The sequence below is a fragment of the Felis catus genome, chromosome E2 (genome assembly GCF_018350175.1).
Source record: "Felis catus isolate Fca126 chromosome E2, F.catus_Fca126_mat1.0, whole genome shotgun sequence".
NCBI lineage: Eukaryota > Metazoa > Chordata > Mammalia > Carnivora > Felidae > Felis > Felis catus.
Window position 1 is genome coordinate 5,329,245 of NC_058382.1, and position 18,903 is coordinate 5,348,147.

At 42.7% G+C, this 18,903-nt stretch overlaps 1 protein-coding gene across 2 annotated transcripts in view; it reads left to right on the forward strand.

The window, feature by feature from the left end:
* The window catches only part of LOC105259655 (zinc finger protein 420-like), a 125,404-nt gene that overhangs the window by 17,831 nt on the left and 88,670 nt on the right, over positions 1–18,903 (forward strand). For both annotated transcript variants that reach the window (XM_045046183.1, XM_045046184.1), the window contains exons 4-5: positions 11,363–11,475; positions 13,551–13,703. In XM_045046183.1, the coding sequence (XP_044902118.1) occupies positions 13,595–13,703 (109 nt within the window). In that variant the 5' untranslated portion in view covers positions 11,363–11,475; positions 13,551–13,594. The remainder of the gene's footprint in view (positions 1–11,362; positions 11,476–13,550; positions 13,704–18,903) is intronic.

Genomic DNA, 18,903 nt, shown 5'->3' on the forward strand with positions numbered 1-18,903 from the left:
TTTCCCTCCAGGTCTTCTAGTTTCTGGAGTTTCTTTTTTTTTTTAATTTTTTTTTCAACGTTTATTTATTTTTGGGACAGAGAGAGACAGAGCATGAATGGGGGAGGGGCAGAGAGAGAGGGAGACACAGAATCGGAAATAGGCTCCAGGCTCTGAGCCATCAGCCCAGAGCCCGACGCGGGGCTTGAACTCATGGACCGCGAGATCGTGACCTGGCTGAAGTCAGACGCTTAACCGACTGCGCCACCCAGGCGCCCCTGGAGTTTCTTTTTAATATCAGTGGCTTCCTGGTTTACAAAGGCCATTATAACGGCAGCTTGATTTTCGGGGGTCTCTGGGTCCATGGGGGTATACTGTCTGAAGGCTTCCATTAGTCTTTCTAAATAAGTGGCAGGGCTCTCTGTCTTACCTTGTACTACTGAATATACTTTCACCAAATTAGTGGGCTTGTGTGCAGCAGCCCGGAGACCCGCCATTAGAGTCTGGCGATAAATGTGCAGTTGTCCCCTACCTTCTGCCGTGTTGTAGTCCCAGCCATCCTGTGGGGGTCGGGTCAAGGGAAAAGCTGCATTAATGAGATCAAGGTTAGCAGTAGGCTGGCCGTCATCTCCAGGAACCAGCTTTCTTGCTTCCAATTGAATTCTTTCTCGCTCCTCGGTGGTGAACAGGATTCAGAGGAGTTGCTGACAATCATACCAGGTGGGTTGGTGGGTGAACATAACGCTGTCCAGGAGAGCTATTAAATCTTTAGGGTTATCAGAAAATCGAGCATTCTGGGTTTTCCAGTTATATAGGTCACTGGTAGAGAAGGGCCAGTATTGAAGTCGGGGGTTCCCCGTATCATCGGGAGGCCCTATTTCCTGTAAGGGTAAAGCTATGGTGGAGTCAGGGAGGCGGAATCCTGGCTCACGTGGGGCCCAGCCACGGGTATGTCCAGCCGGCCCTTGGATTGCACCCCCATTAGACATGGGTGCGGGTTGAGCCTCCCTATTTTCTAGTTCTTCTATCGGCTGGGCTATGGGAGGCTCTGCCAGCGCAGGGGAAATGGGGTTGGGAGCAGGGATAGGGGCGGCTTGCAGAATAAGAGGAGGAATCTGGTAAGGGGGAGGGTCAAGGGAAAGTAAATCTTGGCTGTCGGGGAGAACAGGGGGTGCATTTGGAGTTTGTGGCTTGGGAGGGTTGGTAGGTTTAGCCGCTAGGATTTTGCACGGCCCTGTTGTTAAGAAAGAGGCCATCCAGGGAGGTGGGTTTTCCACTAAATCTTGCCACACCAGAGTATAGGGAATCTGATCCGGGTGACCTTCTTTTTCTGGTAGGAAAATTCTTGATTTTACTTTAAGGACCACAGGGAGGCAGAAGGTTCCCTCTGTAGGCCAATTGACCCCAAAGGTGGGCCATTCAGAGCGGCAGTAGGTGATCAACTTTCTTTTGCGAGTGTCTAGGCTTAAGTTGTGTCCTCTAGCTCTTACATCCCTGAAGTTGGTGAGGAGGAGGGAGAGAGGGGTGCTCTGCGTTTGGCCCATGTTACGATTCTGAGGAAGAGGAGAAGAGAGGAACAAAGGATGGAATAATTAATTCTGATTAGGCGAGAAAACACTTAATTCCAATAAAGCATCCAATCCATGAAAGAAAAACAAGAACCAACAAGAATCTCTGGCAGTGGTTCCAACTTTCTGGTGCTGTTTCGGCCAACCCAATAGAAAGGGTTACGGTTAGGATGGTGGTTATTACAAGGGCCCAGGGGTGACAATACATTTAGACTGACACAGAAGCATTCGCGTACTCGTCCGTCTGCGTCCCTCGCGGGAGCTTAAGTGCCTCTTAGCATAGGCAGACAGGTATAAACCCCCTGCTTGGATCAAAAAAATTTTGACTGCCTTAAGCCATATGAGGATCACCGCGGAAATCGGGTTAGAGCCCACTCGAATCCCGTAGCTTACGCCGTGGGACTACACATAGGGTAAGTCAGGTGCGTGCCCCTGATTCCCAACAATCATTCCAGTCAATTCAACAGACAGACACACAGACACACATCACATCAGAGCACGGGTAACAATGGGCATGCCTACTGATTAGAGGGTTTTTTCCTTCAGGCGCCTAGAGATGTTTCTTAGCACTCTGGACTAGTCTATACAGAGAAACTGGAAGTCCGTAGAGAAAGTGAAAGTGGTTAGCTCGCAGGCGCGTTGGGCGTGAGTAGCCCACAGAAAAGAGTCCTGATGGGCCAAAAAGGCCCCCGAATGGGCCAGAAAGGCCCCCAGTGTCAGTGGACGTCTCCAACTGACCCCGGCTGGGTGCCCTATAGCACGTCCGCCAGGGTCACACGAGCTTCCAGACAGAACCGGTTCTTCTGAGAAGAAACACAGATCAGAGAGAAAAAGATAGAGCCAGCTTACTTACCGATGGGAATCAGAGATGACCCGTTGACCAGAAGTCTGGTGGGCCCGGGGGAGATCTCGGTGGGACCTCCAAACGTAATGCCCGAGGTCGCGAAACCCCCCACAAGAGACCACCAGAGTCGTAAGTCAAAGCCAAGCGGCAAGGGTCGTTTATTGCAGGTTCAAACCTGGACCTTCGCGCACTCGTTGCCAGTGACGCTAAGAGGCCCTGAACAGGGTTGGTACAGCGTTTTTATAGACAGAGACAAATAGCATAGGGGAGGTTTCAGATTATGAGGGGCCTGATTAGTTGATTTTAAAGTAAGGACATTTGTTGTTCTCTGATTGGGCATCCTTTGTCTGTCCTTTGGCGGGAAGGCTTTGTCCGTTACTTGTGGCGGGAGAAAAAGGGGGAAGGGGGAAAGGGAGGAATGTGTTAAGCAAGCAAGATTACAGAAGCGAGAAAATGCTGGTTAGTAAGTATTTCCATAATCTTAGGGTATAGCAAACTAAGTCCAGAAAAATTTAACGGTGCTCACATCGAACAATAGGCAAGACATACAAAATTTTAAATTCATTCTCTACGTTTCACAGGAATGCCCAAGGAGAATGTTTCCCCAAAGCCAGTGGCTTGGAAAACAAGAGGAGTTGAATTTTGTGAATTTTTTCAACCAGCATGGCTTAATGCCTAGAGTTTCAAAGGCCAACTGTAGACAGAAGGGTATTGCACTGCTCCTGGAGAGAAGGCAGGCATACAACTGGTGGGTGGGGCAGACAGGTTGGAAACAGAGATCTGAAGATCACTGCGGGGCACACAGGGTGAGATTATTCACTATTTTAGGAGACTTACCTAGAGGCAACATTCACAGATATGCCTGTCTGAAAAGAAAGGAGTTGGGTGGCACCATTTCATTCCCCGCCCCCCAGCATAAACTCAGGGCCCCTGAGCAGAGCATCTCAGCATGGTCCCTGGTTGTCTAAGTTGGTTACACAGAGCCCCACTCCCCCACCACCACCCCCATGTTGTGGTGGGAGTATCCTTCTTAATCAAGCTTCCCTCAAGCCCAGCAAGGTCAGCCCCTCTCCAGAGACCTGCACAAGCCCCTGGCCACACCATGTCTCTGGACTATACAGTCCTGCAGGGCCATAGTTCTAGTGGAGTCGATGTGAGGTATGATTTTGCAAACTGACCTCAGCACACCCAGTAAACACTCACCACATTCAGTCCAGGCATGAAACACTGTCTACAGCAGGCAAGGAGAGCATCTGCAGAGCACTGGCCTGCAGTGAGGAGACAGAATTGGCTTTCTGAACATACAGAAGAAAGCAGAGACTTAGAAAAAATGCCACGATAGAAGAATGTTTCCATAACGAAAAAACAACATATGGCCTCGGCCAGAGATTTATGCAAAAACAGTTGTCAGTAACATGCCAGATAGAGAATGGAAGACAATAATCCTGAGAACTACTCACTGGGTTAGGAAAAGAATAGGAAACATAAGGAGACCTTTCCGCAGGGGTAAAAGAGTGAAAAAACAACCAGAGATGAAAAATGCAATAAACAAGATTAGAAATCAGCTTCCTGCCATGAACAGCAGTCTGGAGGAAGCAGAGTGATTAATTAGTGACCTACAAGACAAAATAATGGAAAATGGTGAACCTGAACAAAAGAGAAAAGTTTTCCAACATAACAAGAGACTTAGGGAACTCTGACTTCATCAAAAATGACATTTTAATTTTAGGAACTCTAGGAACAAAAGGGGAAGAAAAGTTATTTCAAGAAATAATAGAAAACATTGCTACTCTGGGGAAGGAAACAGAAATCCACATTCAGAAGGCACATAGTATTTGCATCAAGATAAGCAAAAGCAGGGGCCCCTAGGTGGCTCAGTCGGTTGGGCCTCGGACTTAGTCTCAGGTCATGATCTCACAGTCCGTGGGTTCCTGCCCCGCGTCAGGCTCTGTGCTGACAGCTCAGAGCCTGGAGCCTGTTTCGGATTCTGTGTCTCCCTCTCTCTCTGACCCTCCCAATAGTTCATTTATGCTTTTGTTTCCCTTGCCTCCAGAAACGTGTTGAATAAGAAGTTGCTGCGGCCAAGGTCAAAGAGGTTTTAGCCTTCTTTCTCGGGAGGATTTTGATAGCTTCCTGTGTTACATTTAGGTCTTTCATCCATTTTGAGTTTATTTTTGGGTAGGGTGTAAGAAAGTGGTCCGTGTTCATTTTTCTGCATGTCGCTGTCGAGTTTTCCCAGCACCATTTGCTGAAGAGACTGTCTTTATTCCATTGGATATTCTTTCCCGTTTTGACAAAGATTAGTTGGCAATACGTTTGTGGGTCCTTTTCTGGGTTCTTGGTATTGGCTACTGCTTACATTTTAGTTTCCACTGCTTGTTATTGTATCAATAATAGTTGGAGGTGGAGGTTTTCTTTTTTCTTTTTTTTTTCTTAGCAGATGCCTTTTTAATAAATATCGATGATTTATTCAGGATTTTGATGGATAAAATTTCTTTTATTCTTGTTACACAATTCTGTAACCATTCATCGTTTTGTCTGATAGATTCCACAACATTAATTAATTTGTATTTGTTTTTATCTATGTTTTGTGTTTGTGGATAACAATTTTCAACTCAGTACATTTCAGTACTCACTGAACAACTCAGTACAACTCTGTATAGTTTAAGGTTTAATTTAAACTGGAATCAGCCATATGTCAATTGCCAATAAATTACTTGTATATTTGTTAGTATTACCCATACTTTTTTTGCTTATGATTTACCTTTTTCCTTTCTTGAAGAGTGATCAGTGGTTGTTTTATCCTGTCTTGGTGAATTGTTATAGTAGAATTAAGGTCATAATGTATTTCTGTATGAAAGTATATTCCCATTGTATGAGAAATAACGTCTTGAATTGAAGGTAATATTTTAAAACTCATAACTGTGTATCAACTTTAAGTTTTATATTGTACTCTTAATTGTGGTTGAAACATATACCATAAAATTTACTCTTCTGACCATTTTAAACTGTAGTGTTAGGTATACTTAAGTTGTTACGAAAACAACCTCTGGAATTTTCTCATCTTGGAAAACTGAAACTCAATGCCTCTTAAATAACCACTTCCACATTTGTATCTATTCTAATCCCCAACTACATTTTCTTTTTCCCTCTTTCTTCCTTTCTTTGTGAGCCTCACTACATTACATTAGTCACATAAGTGAAATCAGTGTATCTGTCTCTGTGACTCCTTGATTACACTGAGCATAATGTCATCACATTTTAGCCAGGTTGTATAATGTGATGAGATAGGTTCTTTCAAAGCTGAATATTCTTCCAGTGTGTGTACATGGTACATTTTCTTTACCCATTCGTGCACCTGTGAACATTTCTATTGCTTTCGCTTATTATTGGCTTTTCTGAATAATGCTGCTAGGAATCTACTTGTGCACATGTCTTTTACAGACCCTAGTTTGAATTCTTCCGGTTACATACCCACAAGTGGGATGCTGGATTTTTAATTTTTTTTTTCAACGTTTATTTATTTTTGGGACAGAGAGAGACAGAGCATGAACGGGGGAGGGGCAGAGAGAGAGGGAGACACAGAATCGGAAACAGGCTCCAGGCTCTGAGCCATCAGCCCAGAGCCCGATGCGGGGCTCTAACTCACGGACCGCGAGATTGTGACCTGGCTGAAGTCGGACGCTCAACCGACTGCGCCACCCAGGCGCCCCTGGATTTTATAATAATATTATTTAAATTTTCTTGACAAACCTTCATCTTGTTTTTCAGTGTAGTTGCACCATTTGTGTTTACTCTAGCAGTGTGTAAGGGTTCCAATCTGTCCACATCCTTTCCAACATATGCTTGTTTAATAGTGGGATGTGAACTGGTGTAATGTGATAACTCACTGTGATCAGATTTATATTTTCCTAAGGAATAATGGTTTTGAGTATCTTTCATATGGTTGGCCACTTGTATATCTTCACTGGATGATGCTCATCTATCCTTTCTCCAAATTTAAATCATGTTATTTGCTTTCTGGTTGTTGATGCACGAGTTCTTTCTCTATTGTGGATATTACCTCCTTCTGCTCTAAGTGCTCTGCAAAAAATTTCCTTCCATTTCACAGGTTGTCTATTCATTCCTCTGCTTCCTTAGAATTACTTTGTCTGAATTCTGTATGTTTGAGTATATTGTGTGTCATTTCACTTGGCTCAAGAAATTTTCTGGTCGTTTTGTTCAATATCTGACTGTTCAAGAGCATATTGTTAAGCTTCCAAATGTTTGTGGAATTTACAATTTTCCATCTGCTCTTAAAACTTAGTTTCATTCCATGGTGGACAAAAAAGATACTTGTATGATGTCAATCTTCCCAAATGTCTTAAGACTTGGTTTGTAGACTAGCACAGTATCTATACAGGATGATGATCAGTGTGTAATTGACAAGATTGTGTATTCTGCTCTTCCTTGGTGGAACTGTCTCTTGATGTTTATTATGTGTAATTGGTATGTAACGTTGCTTAAGTGCACTTCTTACTGGAGTGCAATTCGGTCTTTCTATTCAGTTAAACTGGAGTGTTGACCTCTGCTACTCTTATGATGCTGTTTACTTCTTGCTTCAATTCCATCATGTGTGCTTCACATGTATGGGATCCTTGACGCTAGGTGCACACATAAATATAATTGTTATAGTGCCCTGGTAATTTCATGACTTTATATAACATCCTTTTTCTCTTGTTGACACTTTTTGACACTTAATGTGTATTTGTTTGATAATAGTATGGCCACCTATGCCTTCTTTTGGCTCCCATTTGCATGGAATGTCTGTTGACACACTTTTACTTCTTATGTGTGTCCTTAAATCTACTGTGAGTCTCTTATACACAGGAGACTGTAGGGTTTTGTTGTTAACTCACTGAACCAGTCTATGCTTTTTGATTGGAGGACTTGAATCCCTTTACAATCAATGTATTACTGAAAGGGAACCATTCCTGCTACCAATTTTTTATAGTTTTCTGTATTTGTTGTGGCTATTTTATGTCACTTCCTCGCTGTTCCTGTGTCCCATTATGTTTTTGTGGTGTTTGTAATGACATGCTTTGATACCATTCTCCTATCCTTTCTATGTCTTCTAGAGGCATTTTCTTTGTGGTTACCATGGGAATGACTGAAAACCTGTCACAACATATCATGTCCACCATTGCACCCACTTTGTCTTACCAATATCCCAAATTGTCTTTTATTTTGCATACACTATGATATGGATTCGTGATTTTTATAGTTTTAAATTTTTTAATACTCTGTCACAGAAATAAAAGTGATTTGTGGTACCTTTTTACAAACGGTGGGTTTCTCTATTTGTTTAAGTATTTACATCAAGCGGAGAGTTTTATATGTTCCTTTTGGGTCAGTTACTTCTACACTCTTTGTACTTTAACCAGAATCTTCCTTGAATTTTTCTTGTAGAGACAGTTTACTGGTAAACTTCTAGGGCTGTTTCCTGGTAAAGTCTTCATTTCTCCATTTTGAAGGACAGTTTTACCAGATACAATATTGTTGGTTGCTATTTTTTTTTTTTTGTATTTTAGTACTTGAATGTATCATCCTATGCCTACTTCCTATAAGATGTGTTGAGAAACCACTACTAACTTACAGTGGATCTGCTGCACAAGATGTGTTGCTTTTCTCCTAGTGTTTCAAAGTTTTCTGTTCACCTGTGATTTATGATCCGTTAATTATAGTGTGTCATTTTGTTTAAGAATTGGCATTCATCCTGTGTTAATAATTCACTGAAATTCTTGCATGTTTGTTTCTTTCCACCAATGTGGGAATTATGAGCCATTAGTTTTTCATGTTAGCTCTCTGTCCCCTTTGACTCTGTTTTCATATGGGTTCCCCTTATGTATATTGATTTACTTCTGGTGTCCCAGAAGTCCCTTGGACTCTGTTCTATTCCAACTGTAATTTGTTCCCTCAGTGATTAATTCAAAACAAGTGGTCTTTAAGTTGTTTCTTTTTTTTTCTGCTTGATCAAGTCTTTTCTTAACCCTTTACTACTTTTTCTTCTTTAAATAAATATATTTAATTTTTTAACTAATTTTTACACCCAACATGGGGCTCAAACCAAGAACCCTGAGAAGAGTTGCATGCTTTACCAACTAAGTCAGCTAAGCACTGCCACCCCTTCTACTGGTTTTCAAAATACATTTACTGGACTGTTTAACTCCTAAATTTTGTTTTATTTTTTCAACACTTTCTGTTGGTTTGAATTTTTATTTGGCCATACATAGTTTTTCTGGTATCATTTAGTGCCCCATCTGTTCTCTCTTCTTCCTCTATGATCATGGTTATGATGATTGAGTTCTTTGTCAGGTAATGAATAGTTATGTAACAATTAATGGTAAGTTTTAGAGTTTTATTTTGTTCCTTCAATTGTAAAACATTTTTCCTTTTTTAAAAAATTTTTTAAAATGTTTATTTATTTATTTTTGAGAGAGAGAGCGCACACGAGCGAGCGAGAGCATAAGCAGGGGAGGAGCTGAGAGAGAGGGAGACACAGAATCTGAAACAGGCTCCAGGCTCTGAGCCGTCAACACAAAGCCCGACGTAGGGCTCGAACTCACAAACCGTGAGATCATGACCTGAGCCGAAGCTGGATGCTCAACTGACTGAGCCACCCAGGTGCCCCGTAACACATTTTTCTGTTTCCTCGTATGCTTTGTGATCTTTCACTGAGTGTTTGGAATTTAAAAACCAGCCTCTGGTCCCAGGCTTTGTGAACTTGCTTTGTAAATGAAAACAGAAAACACAGCTGTGCTAGTAAATCCTGGGTCCTGTGAAACATTCTGAAGATGTATGAAGCCTGAGCTTTTGTAATTTCCCAGTTAAGAAAGTGTGTGTTGGGTCTTAATTAGAACACATGATACATCTCTCTCTCCTTGATGTTTGGTTTAAGTTCTGCAGTCGCTAGTGTTTGAAGAAATACTCAGCTTTTTTTTCTGAGCAGCCAGCACAATGCTTTAATAATATGCTTCATTCCTTGAGCCCTCAGTATCCTGTATGACAGGATCCAGTCCCCTCAGGTAGCTACAAAAGAGCCAGATCTTTACACAGGTCACTCATGTCTTATTTCCTATGCAGAGTTGAGCATTTTCTCATAATCTTGCCATGGAGTCCCAGGTAGAGTGAAGAGCTACTGGGGGAAAGTGTCACTAACTTTTCTTCCCTCTTTGATGTGAGTCTTCTTCAGTTTGTCCTTGCCTGGGAGTGCTTTCTTCTCCCAACCGGATTCTGGGGCACTTGAAAGGGCAGTTGGGTCAGTCTGTTTCTGCTTCGAGGAGCAAAGTCTCTGTGCCTCCTATTTCTCAAGTCTGCTGATGTCTGGTGATGGGTATTAAGTTTTTGCATTAGCACCTTATAGTATATTGATGCAAGTGCAGTTGTGGGATCATTTACTTGGTATCTTTCAGTTATGCCTTTTGATGACACCTTGGGCTTGTTGACAAAGATAAGCCAAGGAGATTCTTTCCATGGGGTGCTATTGGGAAGATATGGTAACTGTGACTTTTGAGTATTCACTGTTAGTGGAAGATTGGGAAGGTGAAGGAGAGAAGGAAGAGCAGAAGGAATATTATGATGGATAGAACCAAACTGGGTTATTTACCCACAATAGAATGTTTACTGACTAAAGAGATTGAGGAGGGGCACCTGGCTGGATCAGTCAGTTAAGCTTCCCACTCTTGACTTTGCTTCAGGCCATGATCTCACGGTTTTGTGAGTTTGAGCCCCAAGTTTGGCTGTGCACTGAGAGTGTGCAGCCTGCTTGAGATTCTCTGTCTCTCTTCTTTCTGTGTCCCTCCCTGCCTATGTTTATGAATGAATGAAAGAATGATTGAATGGATAGATAGATAAATAAATAAACCTTAAAAAGAGAACAAGGATATAAAACTTTTGGGGGGTAACCCCACTTTAAGACAGCTATGTTTGTGGAACAATGTCGTTATGAACATAGAGACCAAAGTCCATTTTTTTACATACATATGCTCTGATAGGAAATTTGGGAAATCTAGAAATTCAATGAGTGTGTGCCAAAAGTAGTAGTTCCAATCATTTCAAATATATTATTGGATAAATTATTCCAACAGTTTTAGATTTTAGAAAATTAAAAATGAAGATTAAATGTCTAAATATGATCAATTTGGGGTGTTCTTTTTTAAATTTTTTTTTAACATTTTATTTATTTTTGAGACAGGGAGAGACAGAGCATGAACAGGGGAGGGTCAGAGAGAGGGAGACACAGAATCTGAAACGGGCTCCAGGCTCTGAGCTGTCAGCACAGAGCCTGACGTGGAGCTCGAGCCCACGGACCAAAAGATAATGACCTGAGCTGAAGTCGGCCGCTTAACCGACTGAGCCACCCAGGCGACCCTGGGGTGTTCTTTTTTGAGGGGTTATTATCCTTTCATGAACAAATAATTCCTCTTTGTTCCAAAGTTCTAATTTTGATAATTATGGAAAGGATTTTATCCAAACATCACTGTTCAATAGTACCATATAATCCTGAATTTGGAGCAACTTTTCATGTGTTGTGAATTCGGGAAGATGTTTAGTAAGGACTGTGTATTTAATAATTACCAATGTGTTTACCATGGAGACAAAACATAACAATACAGTGAATCTGGGGAAAAGGTTAACCATGTATCAAATCTGAATAAATAGCAGAGAGCTCAGTTTCAATAGAATAAGTTTAAAAGAAAGAAATGTGGGAAAGTCTTTTATCCAACCTCAAATTTTCTTAAATGTCACTGTTTCCTTGCTGGAGAGGACACTTACAAATGTAGTAAGTTTGGTAAAGTTTTTAAGCAGTCTTCAAAACTTGCTAAAGGAAGAATTTTCATCCAGAGAAGAAACCTTACCTATAAAGAATGTGGCAATGCTGTTAACCAGTACTCAGGTTTTTTTATTTTTGTTTTTGTTTTTCACCTCACAGAGTGTATACTGGAGAAAAACTTTACAAAAGTAAAGAATGTGGCAAAGTCTATACCTGGAGTTGAAGTCTTCCTGGGCATCAGACATTTCGTACTGGGAAGAAACCTTACAGATGTAAAGAATTGGCTGAATTCTTTAAATATTCCTCAGAATTTCCTTGACATCAGAGTATATATAATTTGAGAGAAACCCAACAACTGCAGGGAATATGACGGAGGAGAATATGATTTGGAGAGAAACCCAACAACTGTGGAGAATGTGGGCTCGATTTCATGAACCATGAAATTGTGACCTGAGCTGAAATCAAGACTCACAGACTTAAAGACTGGGCAACCCAGGAGCCCCCATAGAGTTACAATTTTAATGTGAATTTTTATTATGTAATTAATACTTGCAGAAGTGTGGCAGAGAGGACACAGAGTACTCATCTACTCCTCACCCTGTTCCCTTGTTGTTGACAATGGATATTACTCTGGTACTTTTGATGAAACCTACAACTAACAATGACACATTAATATTATAGAATTAAAGAATTCTTAATATTTCACTAAATTTAATTATTTTTCCCTCCACAAGGGTGTGATCCAAAATAGCAGTTGATAATCACCGGAGGTTTGGATCACTCCTCCTCCCACTTCTTAAACAGGTTCTCAAACATTAGGTGCTAATGTTTTGTTGAAACCTCAAATCAGATATACGTGGAAGCAAAGACTGTATGTTTTAGTGCTTTCATTTCTGTCTTACCAAATTCTGTGCTTTGGAAGGGGTTGGGATAGGCCCTGCCAGTATGTGCCAGTTGGGCATGTGCATTATTTGGAGCTGAAGACAATCAAGACACTGGGCTCCAGGAAATTTTGGTTCCTCCCTTAACTACATAGAGGAATCTAAATTGGGTGCCCTTTTCAAAATAAGGGTTATTATAGGAAATAAACTTTATCTGAGTGATCCATAGATCCAGCAGACCAAACATCTAATTACCAATGTCAGGAAGTAATAACACATGTCTCCTTCAAGGGTCTTTCTAACTTGACTAAGAATCAAATTGACAGAAGAGATTAACAGGAGAAAATCAAGTGGAATGCCATATGTACAATGAATCCACAGAGACATGGAAATTTTTTTTAAAATATTTTTATTTATTTTTGAGACAGAGAGAGACAGAGCATGAGCAGGGGAGGGGCAGGGAGAGAGGGACACAGAATTTGAAGCAGGCTCCAGGCTCTGAGCTGTCAGCACAGAGCCCGACGTGGGGCTCGAACTCACGGACTGTGAGATCATGACCTGAGCTGAAATCAGACGCTTAACTGACTGAGCCACCCAGGCGCCCCGACATGGAAATTTTAAAGACAGGCAAAATGAGGTATATATGGGCCTCTGGATTGTCAAGAAGGGAGTAGAGGTCTGGAATTTCAGAACAAAGAAATGTAATTCACAGGGTGATAGGAAGAACAGAGGTTTGGTGATAAACATGAGCCCTACCATACAGAAGAATCACTCAGAAAATTTGTTAATACCCTTTATTCTGGAAAGACCTTCAACTTAGATTGTTCTGTGTGGTTAAGGGGGGGACAAACCTGTATCTTGAGACCATAGGGACTCATGTGTTTTCAGCTCAGAATAATCGACATGCCAAATTGGCACATTCTGGGTGGGGTTAAGGGGCACCTGTCCTAAACCTCTTTCTCAAACACCTGCTTGTCTCCTCTCACACTATGAATTACATTTTTTTATGTTGAAATCCCAGACTCCTGCTCCCTTCTACTTGGTTCAGGATGAGAGAGATACCTCATTTTGCCTGCTTGCCTTTGGGATGTCTTTGTGTGTGTGTGTGTGTGTGTGTGTGTGTGTGTGTGTGTGTGTGTGTGTGTGGCTTCCTTATAATTATGCTATTAAGTTTGATTCTCTCCCATTCATCTGTGTCATGTCAATTTGATACTTAGTCCACCCAGAATGACCTGAAAGGGACAGGGATTCTTACTCCCCTCAAAATGAGACAGGACATTCTTGTTCCATGGGAGCTTCAAAAGCCAACCCATCCATCACCTTGTTTTCTGTTTCTGAATGTCTACTAGTTAACATTTTAAAAAACAACACATATATGTTGTGAGATGAAAAAAGACCCAGGAGTGCCTTCGACTGTCTCTAGTTTAACCTTTATCTATACTTCCTGATTCAGTTCTTTTTTCCAGCTCATCTTTAGGTCAGGCAGAAGCCCCAGCAGGCAAAGCATCCCATGATGGAAAAGGAAACTATCCCCTCCAGCAAGAAGGCCTGCCCTGGACCAGCAGGACCCCACATGTCTGACAGCAATAGAGTGATTGGCTTGATCTTCACCACCACCTGTACGTGCCACTACCTTTTGTTACAGCAAATACTCGGTGACCAGGAAGAGACAAGTGACACACACTTGGGGAATCAGGAGAGACTGTTTATTTCACACCAGTGCTGGCCCAGCAGAGTCACCTCCAAAGGCTGAACCATAGCCCTGGTGTGAGTCTCTCTTTATGGATGGGATTGCAGGGGCTCGAGAAAAAACGTGGAAAGGGGGGCACTAATTGGTTGTGCTACATGGGCAGTTGGCATATGAAGGAGGCAAGCAAGATGACAGAAGCCAAAAGCATGTAAGGGGAGTATCCAGCTTGGACATCTGGCTGCCCCCTTTTATCTGCTTTTACCAGCTTTCATTCTCATTCCCCAATTTTGATCCTCAAGTTGCTATAGCAGACTTAGAGAAAATCAGTTTGTGGGGGCCAGAGAACCCTTTTCTGGAATTGGAGGAGGGGTGAAGACTATTCTGGCTTCTTCCTAGTGGACAGGGACGTTGAAGTGAGGAATGTGACAGCTAGGGTTCTTCACCATCCAAAGGAGAGTAACGGCAGCTGGAATGGTCCAACTGGAGCATCATCTGGACTTTTATCACTTCTAGGAGAGAGGAAACAATCCTGGTTAGCATATTAAGAATACAAGGACCAAACGGGAGGGGTATGAACTGCATTAGGAGAGAACTAGCTAGAGGGAGGAGCCAGGATGCCCAATTCTATATGTTGCTCCAAGAGTTCCATGAATCTGCTAATTCTTGCCTCTGTTTGAGGATCCACTCCCTTAGTTGTTGGGCTATACCTCTAACTATCCCTGAATGGTTAACATAGAAGCATTATTCCTCATTTAGGAAGAGACTTATTTCCCCCTTCTCAGAGTTAACAAGTCTAACTCTCTTCTATTTTGTAATACTGCTAAAGAATCCACCTGGTTTTGTAGGGTTACCAGGGAGTTTGCAAGTTGTTCTATGTCATCTGTCAGATCTTGGGATAGTTTTTGGTAAATGGAAATATGTGAGGCTCCTCCTCCAACTCTACCAGTTACTCCGGTGGTGATTCCCCACCCAATTAATAGAGGTAGTTCTTGGATAGCTTGTTTAGACTGGGTATGTGGAACCAAGGGAAGTATAAGAGATTGGTTGTTAGCGAGAATATTTGGGGGGTGGGAATGCAAAGGCACAAATTCCCATCTAGTTAGCAGCCAGGCACAAAGAAGCATTAGTCACAAACAAAAGAGATTCCTGCAGAGGGAAGGCACCAGGGTGACTCTTGTTTTTTACCTATTTGATTGTATATCTCAGTTTGGTTGCATTGGTTTTTAGTTAATTTACCTACAGCGGTTGTTCCTTGTTGGTCCTTAAAACATAAGGAGGCCTGCCCTATTAGTTTTATATCAGTAACCATGGGGTCTACTGTGACAGTTATGTTATCTCTTGACATGTTGCAGGGATAACCATATTGGTTACACTCTCTGGAACCGAGGTAGCCTCATAACATAAGGGGGATAGAGAGAGGCAAAGCCAACAGTCTTTGGCTCGCTTAAGGTTAGAGGAATTGGGTAGGTGATCAGTTGAATTTAGAATCTGCTATCAGTTACAGACATAAGGCCCATTGTGTCTCAGTTTTGGACGTTTGAGTCTCCTGGGCAGACTTCCAGAAATGTTCTTAATGGAATTTTGAACTGCCTCTTGGGTTGCCTGGTTACAGGCCTCTTCTTGGACCCCCCCCTCCATCAGACAATCCCAAGTGGGTTTGTTGTGCCCAGCATGCATATTTATCTGAGGTTCCATGCCATGTTGTTCCCTGCCAAAGGTGTCTTGCTTTAATTCTTGTCAGTAAGTTTTTCTGCCATAGGAACAGAGTGAGGCAGATTGATAACATCTTGGATGTTGATATGTGTATGTGATGAATGTCGTGTGTGTGTGTGTGTGTGTGTGTGTGTGTGTGTGTGTGTGTGTGTGTGTCCCTGTCCTAAGAACTATTTTAGGTGACTCAGGGCAGGGGTAAGGGAGGAGGTCATGTGATAGACACTTACAGGAAGGTGTAAGTAAGGAGGCAAGGTTTAGTGCCAGGATTAGTCCAGCTGGGGTAGGAGACAGTTTTGAGGGCAGAGAACAACCATGCAGATAAGGACACCAGCTACAACTCAGATCATATACATCTAAGGAGAATAAGGTATTCTGACACTAGTAAGCAGAGGGAGGCTAATAGAGTTTGTGACTGAGGTGCCAGTCTACAGGAGTAACTTGGGTAAGCCCTACAGCAAAGGGTATAACAACAAGTATGGAAAAAGAAGCACACTGGGGATGACCATGGAATTTGAGAGAGAATGATTTATTGTAGTTCATTTAAGTTGCTTGGTGATTTCCTCAAGCCGCTGGTAACAGTTCTCAGGCGTTAGCTGCAGGCCACTTATCATCTGCCATCTTCTTAAGAGTGATCTGTAGAGAATTATGCTGGTTAGCAATTCCTTTCCCTTCAAAGTGGCTATCAGGTATCAGGTGGACTGTCCTTAGTCCAGAATGATATATCCAGGTGGTTAGTCCTGCAACCTTGAGGGCTGTGTGGTTGGCACAACTAAATAGGGTCCCTTCTAGATAGGTTTGAGTGGTTCCCTTTTCCAATCTTTCATCCAAACCTGATCCCCAGGTTTGTGAGGGTGTACAGTTATTCCTAGGGAAATAAGTATCCTATCTTTCACCCATCTATGTATCTCAAATACAGTTTTTCCTAATCCTTGTAGTTGTTTTGTATTTCCAAATTCCCTAGCTCTGTCAAGTCCCCCTTGGATTTGACTAGTGGAGGGGGTCTTCCATATAGGATATCAAATGGGGCGAACCCTATTTTTGCCCTAAGTGTAGAGCATATCCAGAGAAGAGCCAGGAGTAGTATATCCGGCCAGGGCAAGTTAGCTTCCTGACATACTTTTACCATGACTGATTTAAAGGTCTTGTTCATATGTTCCACTTTCCCTGAACTCTGGGGTCAGTAGACTGCATGTAAGTTCCATTGGTTACCTAAGGTTTTGCATACTTGTTGCACCACCTCAGCCACAAAAGCCAGACCATTGTCTTAGCCTTTGGTTCCCAGCATTCCATGTCTGGAAATGATTTTCCTTAGCAAGCCCTTGGTTAATTCTCTTGGCTTTTTGGTGCATGTAGGATAGGCTTCAATTCAGCCTGAAAACATGTAGATGAATACCAAAAGATACTTAGATGCTCTAGGGCCTTATTTTGGTCAACTCTAGTTCTAAATCTTCAAAGGATGCCTGACCTCAGCGTTGGATTCCCATGGGCCCAGTGGTGCCTTGTTTGCCATTATTTTGAGCTCAGAGGAGGCAGCATTGAGGGATTGAGGCACAGAGGGATGGGAGTTGAGCAGTTACATAGTAAATGCTCACTAAGGTTTCATGGACAGATTTTCCTAGTTATGTGAGCTCATGCTATTGTAGAACCACCTGGTGGGCTAGCTGCTCCTGTATATAGACTCTTTGGTCTAGAAGTACCCATCATCCTTCTTTTGTCTGGCCTCCTTTTTCCTGTTTTTCCCATTTTGTTTCTTGGACTGTGTACCTTGGGGAACTTGGCAGCTCCAGGGCCAGGATGATTTTTGAGTGTGTTGTTTGTTTTCCCACTGCTTGTTTAGCTGTGGTGTCAGCCCTTTGGTTACCTTTTAACACTGGGTCCTTTCCCCTTTGGTGTCCCTTGCAGTGAATGACTACTACTTAACTGGGTTCCCAGACTGCCTTTAACAGTATTTGGATTTCTTCCTGATTTTTTCTTTCTTTTCCTCCTTCAGTCAAAAGTCCTGTCTCCTCTTACAGAACCCCATATATATGTAGAGTGGCATAGGCATAGTGTGAATCACTGTATATGTTGGCCCATTTGTCTTCACTGAGTCTAGTGCTCTTATTAGGGCCCACAGTTCTGCTCTTTGGACTGACCATCCTTGTGGCAGGGCCTTTGCTTCTATCACCTCAAAAAGAGACTACTTCATAACCAGCCTATCTTTTCCCTTCATGAAGCTGCTGCCGTTGGTGTACAGGATGAGGTCAGGATTTTGTAAGGGCCTGACTGATAGGTCTGGTTGGCTAGAATAGACTTCATCAATGACTTCTAGATAATCATGCTCTGGGAACCCTGCCACTGCAGGCAAGAAAGTGGCAGGGTTTAGAGTTTTTACCGCTTCCAATCTTACTCATGGGTTCTCACATAGCAGTCCCTGATAATCTATCATCCGAGCATGCAGTAGCAAGTATTGCCCTCTGGCATCTTATGAGACTCATAACCCTTATAGACGTGTGATTCATCCTGCTTCAGAGAGTATGAGTCCTAGGAGACTGTATGGGTTAGGCATTGCTGAATGCAGTGTGACGACTGCTTCATTAATGGTTCTTAAATCCTGTAGAGGGCGGTAATCATTTGTCCCAGGCTTTTTCATGGACAGCAGGGGAGTATTCCATGGGGACTGGCATCATTTTAGAAGTCCCCATTTGCATAGCCTGTCGAAGTGTGTCTGAATTCTCAGGCATGACTCCCAAAATATCAGCATATTTTGACAGGTGTGGCCCCAGGCTTTAGGTCAATTACTATTGGGGGGTGGTTTTTATGCCAGGCTAGGGGGGTTTCCTTCTGCCCAAACTGAAGGAAATTCAGCTTCTAGCTCAGGGGGCCACTGTTGGCTCACCAGGAAGGGAAGTATTTAATTTCTATTCCTCTTCCCATGGAATTGTCAGGGACAAAATCATGGGTTGGGCCTTTTCATTTAGGCATAATTGCATCTATCCATCTGAGGTGAAGGCTATTTATGCACCCAAATTGGCTAGCAAGTGTACCTAACAGACTGGGCAGCCGGGTAGATACAGGAAGTCATGAGCTATTTGGTGGCCCTGCAGCTGGCACAGTCATGGACCACAAAATGGCCTTCAGGTTTATGCCCCTGTGGCTCTACAGTGGTGACTTCTTGACCTGACAGGGGTGCCACCTTGTGTGTTACCGCAAAGTGTTTGGCCCCAGTGTCTACCATGAAGTCTATTGTTTGGCCCCCCACCTTTGTCTTGACCATGGGCTCACGGGGGCCAAGTTGGATAGAGCCCAGTCTTTTCTAATCAGAGTCTAGTCCTGCTAGTCTGATCAGGTCAGCCTCAGGTGGTTCTGGTTGGTAGCGGCTCGGTGGAATGGAGGTTTTTGGTTTCCCTTTTTGGTAGTTGGGGCATGCATTTTTC